This window comes from Desmodus rotundus, chromosome 4 (assembly GCF_022682495.2).
Source record: "Desmodus rotundus isolate HL8 chromosome 4, HLdesRot8A.1, whole genome shotgun sequence".
In the NCBI taxonomy this organism is placed as follows: domain Eukaryota; kingdom Metazoa; phylum Chordata; class Mammalia; order Chiroptera; family Phyllostomidae; genus Desmodus; species Desmodus rotundus.
This window is the reverse complement of record NC_071390.1, coordinates 104,291,550-104,301,162: the sequence shown is the minus strand read 5'-3', so window position 1 is coordinate 104,301,162 and position 9,613 is coordinate 104,291,550. Positions and strand designations below refer to the sequence as shown.

Below are 9,613 nucleotides of genomic sequence, written 5' to 3'. Positions count from 1 at the left end.
TGTTATCCTTTCTCTGTATCCTATAGTCCTGTATTTATTCTTGCTTGCACCTAACTCTGGTTTGTAAGTAGAATGTTTTGGTTGACGCCCTCACTAGAATGTAAGCTATATAGGGGTATGTCTGTTTTGCTCCTTATCACATACTCAGTATCACACACAGATGTTTGTTAAATGAATAATGTCTACACTGTCTTCTGTTTTCTTAGCATTCCACACCTTCACTTATACTCTGTCCTGTTCCTAGACGTAGGAGCCACTTCTTATCTTTATGAGACTTAAGGCACATACAGTCTTCAAATGGCTGTAGGAGAAATAGGAATGTAGATATTAACTGAAGCAGCTCAGGTCTCAGCTCTCTCTCCAGTGTGAGATGAAGAAGTTGGACTAGGTAAAAGTTTTCGAACTGCCCTGGAGAGATTCAGGGAACTTTACGATGCCTTTCTGGGGTTGCCCAATTAACATGTCAACCTAGAACTTGCCAACTGGATGATTGCTAACCTCTCAAATCTGACTCTGAAACAGACTATGCATGAGCCTACTATCAGAGCTCCAATTCTGACAAAAACGGATTTTTTCTTAGCTCCTAGGTATCAAGTAAGCCCTCTAACACACATTCGCTGATTAAATACTGACTACAAGGTGCTGATGAGGGCACACACTTGGTAAGACAAAACTCTTTTTAGGCTGCACTGTCAATATGGGGTGGCCATCAGCCACATATGAATGAGATACAGCGTCTAAATAGGCATCCTGAAAGCATAAAACACACTGTGGAGTTTGAAGACTTGGTGCACAAAAGAATGTAAAATAGTTGATTCACTTTTATCAAATATTGAAATGTTTGGATATAGTAAATTTTAATCTTTCCTGTTATTTAAGAATTACACAGGTATCTCTTACACATTTTCACTTGCCAGCACTGTTTAATGCAGTTCTAGTTGAGTTTACCAGTGTTCTGTGATTGTGCACGCCCTTTAACACCCTGCCTCTCAAGTAGTGATCTGTGGCCATGCAAATCACCATCATTTGGAGGCTTAGGAGAAATGGCAGAATCACCAGCTCCACCAACCCCAGACCTACCATGTCAGGCTCTGCACTTTGACCGCATCCCAGGTGACTTGGGTGTGTGGAGAGGCTCTGATCTAGAGCACAGTAACAGGACACTTGCCTCCTGGGCCACATTTTTGCTTCTCCAATCCCACTGGATCAGGGATTAAACCTGAAGGACCAGAGTCCTTCTGGGGGTGGGGAGTCTATAGATGAGCCCTAAAATACTAAATTTTGGGCAGCATATTTGTGCACGTATATATGTCAATTTTTCACGAAATGGCCCATCATTTTTATTTTCATTAGTAAAGCAGTGTTATGTAGGGATGGTCCCATCAGCAACATTGGGAACTTGTTAGCAAGTGTGCTGTTCAGACCAACGTTTGGCAAGCTCTCCTGTGATGCTGACGTCAGAAGTTTCAGAACCACTGAATTAGGTATGAAAGGCAAAAAGGAGGGCCAGGCCATTTCCTGCCTGATCAGGAGGGCGAGGCTGGCCTGACTTGAGATTGGTTCATGTAAACTGGTTGGAGAAGTGTAGTGACAGAGGGAGAGATGAAGAATTTAATTCCAGATGTACTGAAATTGATGATACTAACAAACTTCAAGTGTTTATGGAGTAATTTTCTATCTATATGTTTAGCCTACTGTAAGGGTTGAGAAAACAGGCTGTGTAGTCAAACCTCAATTTTTTGAAAACTGGTGCAAGTATTTTGAGTCCTTGACAGCTACAGAAGCGCAACATAAATGTTTTAAGGGAATGAATAATTTTTCACACAGTTTTTATATAAAGTCAAACAGTCACCAATGGACAACCCACTGTGTATGATCACCATGTGCTACAGATGCGTTTGGTTTGGTATAGTGGAATGGACCGAATCAACAATGTATTAAAGCCAGTTTTCTTTTAAATACATTTATTAACCAATGTTAACACATTAAATGAATCTATATATTGCTAGTCAGAGCAGCTTACAAAATGCCAGAATGCATCATAGAACTGGACAGCCACAATGAATAATTACAATGTGCATAGTGGCTAAGCTCAACATTTTGATATAGCTTTATGATTTGCAGAAAATTTTCAATAATGATTCCTAAAACAATCAATTGTAATTTTACCTAAAACTTTTACAAAACCAGGCCACAATCTCTTTTTTTAAAATTTTGTATTTTTTTAACACACAGTTTTCACACTGCAGTAACTTGAAAATGTGCAACCGTGTCAACGGAGACGAAAAAGCCAAAGTAACACGAATCTTACGTTCATGCAGCTATCAGTAAATAGTACACACTCTGGAATGGTTTTACACCGAAAGTATTTCCACAATAACTTGCTCTCATAGGGGTGGATCGAAGTTTTAAAACTGGAAAAATGATCAAGGGAAGGTTAACTGTTCTTGGTTATGACGTCTCAACCAGACCACAACACCGTGGCAACACTGACTAATCACACAGCAACAAGGAGGGCCCGAGATGCTGAGATGCTGAGCTGCTGCGCGATTCAGACACGGCGTGGAAACGGCTACGGGCAGGCAGTTCTTAAGCGCCATGGGGCGCTGCTGGACAGCAGCTTGTCGATTAACTTGTGTCACCGCCATCTGCAACAGCACCAGGACTGGGTGGGTGATTATTTCACAGAAGACTTAGTTATATTTTTATCTTTAGAGTGACCCTGACAAACCTAGAGAAAACTTTTTAAAAAGGCTTTTCTCCTGATTTTTTCACTTCCGTTGTGTGTAATTGCTTTAATAAATATCAAAGGTCTAAATAAATATTTACAAATTATTTCTCTAACCTTAAAAAATAACTAAATGATAAATGGGAATTTGACTTGGTCTAAGATCAGTCTTTGAAAAAACATAAATTGTGAGATTTTTCTTAAAAAAAAGTAATTTAAGTTTTTCTGGCTGTATTTAATATATCTATGTATAAAAAATCATTATTCAACTATCGATCCATTCCTATTGGTAATGCTTCTTCATCCAGACATTCCGCAAAATACAGACTTTTTACAAACCACGGCATCTTTAATACAAGAAAATTAACATGCATTATTCTTCATTCTGTGTACAGTGATGGGGTTCATTAGTAGGCAATGACCCATTACCACAAACATAACGGCTTCTGTGAAACTTAAGTGCTTTCTTTCCTTTTAGCATTAACTTACAATATATGAGGTGACACCAGGTAATAGGCAATCGATATTTGGGGAGGGAAGGGAAGCATTAAATAAATTTGTATGCCTCATCTATAATTTCATGTATGGATTAAGGTAGTTTTTGGCTTATTTTATTTTTGTTTATTTTGTTACAAGCACTCATGTTAGGACAAAGATGAAATGTGCAAACTTTAAAATTTAAATATTCATTTTCTCTAAGATCCAGCTCAGTAAAAGATTACCCCAGTTCCCTGCAATTTTAAACTACAAGATCAAAGCTAATAATTTGTTATAAAAGTTATATATTGAAAAGAAATAATGAAAAACACAATCGGGAAACATTTAAGAAAAAATATGCAGGACTAGCACCTGCTGTGTCAACCCTGTTCCCTAAATTCAATCATATACCCACTGGCATAACCAATAGATAATGTCTTTAAACAGTAAATTAAGCTGAACAAAACCAGCTCAACAAGGTTAAGAAATAAATTTCACATCAAGGTAGTATGTTTTTTATTTCTGAAACAGTTCTGTAGTTCTTACATTCAGATCTATTTTAAATGTGTATTTGTTAAACTCACTTTATTCACCTGTTGTTTTTTTAAAGATCTGTTGTTTAAAGTTTAAAATCTCTGTAAAACCTAAAAATGTTTTAAAATTTGCTGTAAATGCAACAAATTCTCAATTAAATTTTATTTAAAATAATACCCTCCACTGATGTTTCTTTTACCCCCGAAAAATTCCAGAGGGACATTAACAAAAGATTTAAACTACTGTGCAAAATCTCTTCACGAAAAGTGTTTAAAGGCTGGTGCAAAATGGGAAGCAAATTCTAAACAATTTTGGCTTCTTGGAAACAAAAACCGTTGTGTCTGAGAAGAGCAATCATCGGTGACTCTCCTGCAAGAACCCGCCTTCATCTTTTCCGGCGACAGGTGCGCTTGTGCTCGGCATGCCAGTGCTCCTGCTGGCACTTGATGGAGCAGTAGGACGTATTCCAGCAGCAGTGGTACATGGCCTCCTCCTCACAGTTGTAGCACTGCAGAAGGGAAGACATGAGCAGTGTTTAAACTTCAGATTGAATGCATAGGAAACTAGTTAAAATGCAGACTTTGAAACTCATTTGAAAGCTTTTTCTGGCTCAGTCTTACACTAAAATCACCACCGAGAACATTAGAATTGTTTTATGTGCTCAGCAGAATGGAATGACTGAGGCTGCGTTATATAGACAGGTATCAGCAAACTCAGGCTTACCAGGCACGACAACTTCTCTTGTTTCTACTGGGTCATTCCAATCAGCACACAAATATGAACAATTTCTATTTCCCTAAGAAGGTCTTGAAAGGAAACCGGTAAGATGACAAAACAGCAATCTTGTCTCCCCACCTGGACGACAACTGCACTGGTGGCATCTGTCTGAAGTAATTATCTTGGAACTCTGGAGTCTGTTGAAGGACCACAACTTCCAAGGGAAAGTTTGGACAGTAAGTTGTGGTTAGTTTTGGTCAATTTCAGTAGTTAGCAGGGGAATAGCTACCCACCACCAAGCAGGCAGCTGTGCACATGTTCCTGGAGCAGCCCGTGGAAGCCACGGTGGACAGAAAGGACCCTGCCCCCAAAGTATCAGAACTGCACTGGCTGCTACTTCTGATCACAGAGATACACACAGATGGGGTTGGCCAATGATGTCTTTCTCTCATCGTCACAAACCCCTTCCGTTCCAGATAAAGTGACTTCCACAAAAGTTAAAGGGCCAGTGCCCTTTATTTTCCCCTTTTGGGAGCCAGAAATTAAAGATTAGGACATTCAAATCTAACTGCACATACAGGGAGTATTAGTGAATGTGCATGCCCTGGCTGGGAAAAGGCCTAGAAGACATACACATGCACTTCAGGCTGCTTGTTCACACAGCCAACAACAAACCCTGAAAAAAGGGAGAAAGAGAGTTATAGAGTTACCACTGTATTGGATTCAAATGTCCAGTGTTCTATTAAAAAAAAATCACAAGGCTTACAAACTGAAAAATCAACAGAAACTGTCCCTAAAAAGGTCCCAATGAAAGACATATTAGACAAAGACTTAATTTAAAACAACTATTAAAGATACTCAAAGAACCAATGGAACATGTGGAAAAAGTCATTAAAATGATGTGTAAACAAAATAGAAATATCAGTAAAAAGAAACCAGAAAGAAAATCTGGAACTGAAAAGTCCACTGACTGAAGTGAAAACTTCACTAGAGGGATTCAAAAGCAGATTTGAGCAAGCACAAGACGTGACAAAGGAAATTACCAAGTACGGGAAAGAGAAAAAGACTGAAGGAAAGTCAAAAGAGCCTTTGAGACTCTGGGGCATGAGTTCAGGACACCAAAATAAACATTTTGGGGGTTCCTGAAAGAGAGAGAAAAGGGCACGGAGAATATTTGAAGAAATAATGCCAGTCGACTTCCGGTCAAGATGGCAGTGTAGGCAGACATGGCCTGCCTCTTCACACAGCCACATCAAAATTTGAACTAAAATACAGAATGACCACTGAGAACCGTCAGATATTGAGCTCAATGAAGTCTGACAACTACAGAATTAAGGAAACCACATAAATCCAGACTGCAAGGAGGGGCAGAGATGCAGAACAGGCTGGTCCCACATTTTTATCCACTTGTGGTGGATAAAAATTCGAGAGGAACATCTCAGGGGCAGAGAGTCCCAGACCCACACCAGGCCCCCCAGGCCAGGATTCCAGTGCCAGGAAAATAAGCCCCCACAACTTCTGGGTCCAAAAACCAGCAGGATTGAGTCAAGGGAAGAAACTTCTGGAGTCCCAAGCAGTTGCTCCTAAAGAACCCACACACGGACTTAGTCAGACTCACTCCCTCTGAACTCCAGCACCAGGGCAGAGGCTTCAAAGGCACCAGTGGCATACGGGGAGGAACTTAAAGAGTCTGGCATCAAGGTAAGAGCTGGGGGACAGCTTTCTCTGAGACAGAAAGGTGGGCAGAGGCCACTGTCCCTTTCTGAGCCCTCTCCCCACAGAGCCATAGAGTCGCCAGGCAGGGCCTTATCTGAGTGCATCAACCTGGCTAACACTGTTTGCCCTGTCCCGGAGATCCCGAGACCCTGTCCCACCCAACTTACAGGCCACCAAGCTGTTAACCGTGAGTTTTCCACATGAATGTCTGGTCTTGGCTCTTGCTTCACAACTTCCTAAATCCTATCAACCAAGCAATAGCTGGCTTCAGTGAGCCCCCAGCATCTGTTTCTCTTGCTAAGTGGCCCCAGGCCTAGCACTAGCAGCAGCCATCTCAGATTACTTTACAGGTCAGACAGGGTGGCCCTGGGCAAAACACAGATGGGGGCTCACCTTGGTCTGCACCATCCAGGAAACCCCAAGGCCAGCATACGCAGTGGGCAGCTACAGACCACATAAGTAAGTATATAAGCAATCAAAAGCAAAAGTAGCACTGGAAAATTCACAAAATTGTGGAAATTAAACACATACTTCTGAATAACCAATTAATCACAGAAGAAATCCCATGGGAAACTCGAAAACACAACATACCAAAATCTAAGAGACACAGCAACGCAGTGCTCAGAGGGACTGTTTAGTTACAAATCCCTGCCCCGTAAGAAAAAGAAAGGCCTCAAATCAGTAACTAAATTTTCATCTTAAGGAATTATGAGATACGAACTAAACTCAAAGCCAGCAGAAGGAAAGAAATAACAATAAAGATTAGAGCAAAGATGAAATACAGAATAGAAATACAGAGGAAAAAAAAATGAAATAAACTTGGTTGTTCAAAAAGGTCAACAAAACTGACAAACCTGTAGCTAGATGCGCTATGAAAAGGAGGACTCAAAATAATAAAATCAGGAACAAAAGTTAAGACCCCACTACTGATTGCATATAAATAAAAAAGGAGTGTAACAATGCTCTATCAACAATTACAACACACTGGGTAAGCTAGATAAAATGGACAAATTCTTAGAAACAAAACCTACCAAGACTAAATCACAAAAAAGCAGAAAATCTGAGGAAACCAGTACCTAGTAAGGAAATTGAATTAGTAATAAAAAATCTCCCAATAAAAAAGAACTCTGGACCTCATGTCTTCTCTAGTAAATTCTAACAAATTCTTAAAGAGTAACTAATACCAATTTTTCTCAAACTTTTCCAAATATTAAATAGGAGGCAAGACTTCTGAAACTCATCAAAGACAAAAAACAAACAAACAAACAAACACCCCTACAGATCAGGCCTGATCAACATTGGAATAAATTCCTCAACAAATGCAAGCAAATGAATTTCAGCAGCACTCTGAAAAGATATACCATGACAATGGGTTATACATTCCTGTAATACACAGATGGTTCGAATGAAAATTCAACAGACCACATTAATGTAATGAAGGAAAAAAAACAGCAAACAGCACATAATCATCCGATTGGTGAAAAGGAATAGCATCTGACAAATTCAATACCTTTCATGATAAAGACATGAAACAAAACAGGAACAGAAGGAAACTACCTCCACATAATAAAAGCCACATGAAAAACCCAGTGAGAAACTTTAGTTTGAAGTGAACATCAAACTAAATGGTGAAAGACAAAGTTTTCCCTCTAAATCAGGAACATGACAAGGATGCCCACTTTTTACTTCTATTCAACAGAGTAATAAATGTTCTAGCCAGAGCCATTTGGCAAACAAGTAAAAGCCCTTCAAAAATTGAAAAGGAAAAAGGAAAATTATCTCTCTTTGCATGTGATATGATCTAGGATGTAAAAAATCTTCAAGATTCCAAAACAGAGCTATTAGATCTAATTAATGAATTCGACAAAGTAGCAGGATACAAAATCAATTCACCAAAATTACTTTCCTATCTCCACACAACCAATGAACAATCTCATAAAGAAATTATGAAAACAATTCTATTTAAAATAGCTCAAAGTAAGAATAAAATACTTACAAATTAACCAAGGAGGTGAAAGACTTGTACAATGAAAACTAAAAAATATTGCTGAAAGAAATGAAAGAAGACATAAATAAATGGAAACATATCCCACCATGTTCACAGATTTAAAAGGCTTTAAATTGTTAAGATGTCAATACTAACAGACAGAGAGCTATACATTCAGCACCAATTCCTATCAAAATTCCAATGGCATTTTTAGTAGAAACAGAAAAGCCCATCCTAATACTCCATGTGGAATCTCAAGGGACCTCGAATAGTCAAACAACTATGAAAAAAGAAGAGCAAATGTGGAGGACTCTCACTTCCTGATTTCAATACTCACTACAAAGTTACGTTATCAAAACTGTGTGGCACTGACATGAAGATAAAACACAGACCAGTGGAACAGAATAGAGCACCCAGAAATAAACCCTTACATTTTTGGTCAAATGATTTTTAATGAGGGTGCCAAGACCATTTAATGAGGATCAGTCTTTTAACAAATGGTGCTGGAAAGAAAATAAATCCTAATTTAACACCATGTAAAAAATTAAGTTAATCCCAAAATGGCAGTGTAGTCAGACAAGGCTCACCTCTTCACACAACCACATCAAAATTAAAACTAAAATACAGAACAACCATCACTCAGAACTGTCAGAAATCAAGTTGAATGGAAGTCTAGACAACTTAGAATTAAGGAAACCACATCCATCCAGACTGGTAGGAGGGGCACAGACACGGAAGGGGCTGGTCCCACACCCAACCCACATGTGGGGGATAAAGATTAGGGAGCGATATCTCAGGAGCAAGGAGTCCCAGCCCCATGCCAGCTCCCCCCCGTCCCCAGCACAGGGTTCCAGTGCCAGAAAGGTTAAGTCCCCACAACTTCTGGCTGCAAAACCCAGCAGGGATTGAGTCAGGGCAAGAAACTGCTGCAACCTGAAGAGGTTCCTTTTAAAGAACCCACACAGAGACTCACCTACTCACTCACATCCTCTGAGCTCCAGTACCAGGGTGGCAGCTTGAAAGGCACCAGCTGCATACGGGGAGAAAGAAACTGAAGAGTCTGACATCGAGGCGAGCTGAGGCCATTGTCCCTTTTCTAAATGCTCCCCCCACAGAGCCTGCAAGCTGGTGCCATATCTGAGATTCCATGACTCTGGCTAACACTGTTTGACAATCATTGGATATTCTCAGAGGCTCTGCCCCACCCAATCATGGGCCAACCCAAGCTGCTTTTCCATATGAATGACTGATCTTGGCTCATGCTTCATAAATTCCTAAATCCTATCAAACAAGCAACAGCTGACTTCAGTTAGGACCCAGGCCCACTACAAATAGGTAGTTACAGAATAGCCATGGGGATGTAAAAGAAATGGAGTAGCCAAAGAACTTATTCGCATGACCTGTGGAACTGAACAATGGTGGGGGGACTGCTTGAGTGGGTAGGGGTGCTGAAT

At 39.9% G+C, this 9,613-nt stretch overlaps 1 protein-coding gene across 17 annotated transcripts in view; it reads right to left on the bottom strand.

Moving 5' to 3' along the window:
* Window positions 1–1,947: 1,947 nt before the first annotated feature.
* ZMYND11 (zinc finger MYND-type containing 11) overlaps window positions 1,948–9,613 on the bottom strand; it is a 147,978-nt gene continuing 140,312 nt past the window's right edge. For all 17 annotated transcript variants that reach the window (XM_024580826.3, XM_045186949.3, XM_045186963.3 and 14 more), the window contains one exon: window positions 1,948–4,247. In XM_024580826.3, coding sequence (XP_024436594.1) covers window positions 4,125–4,247 — 123 coding nt within the window. In that variant the 3' untranslated portion in view covers window positions 1,948–4,124. The remainder of the gene's footprint in view (window positions 4,248–9,613) is intronic.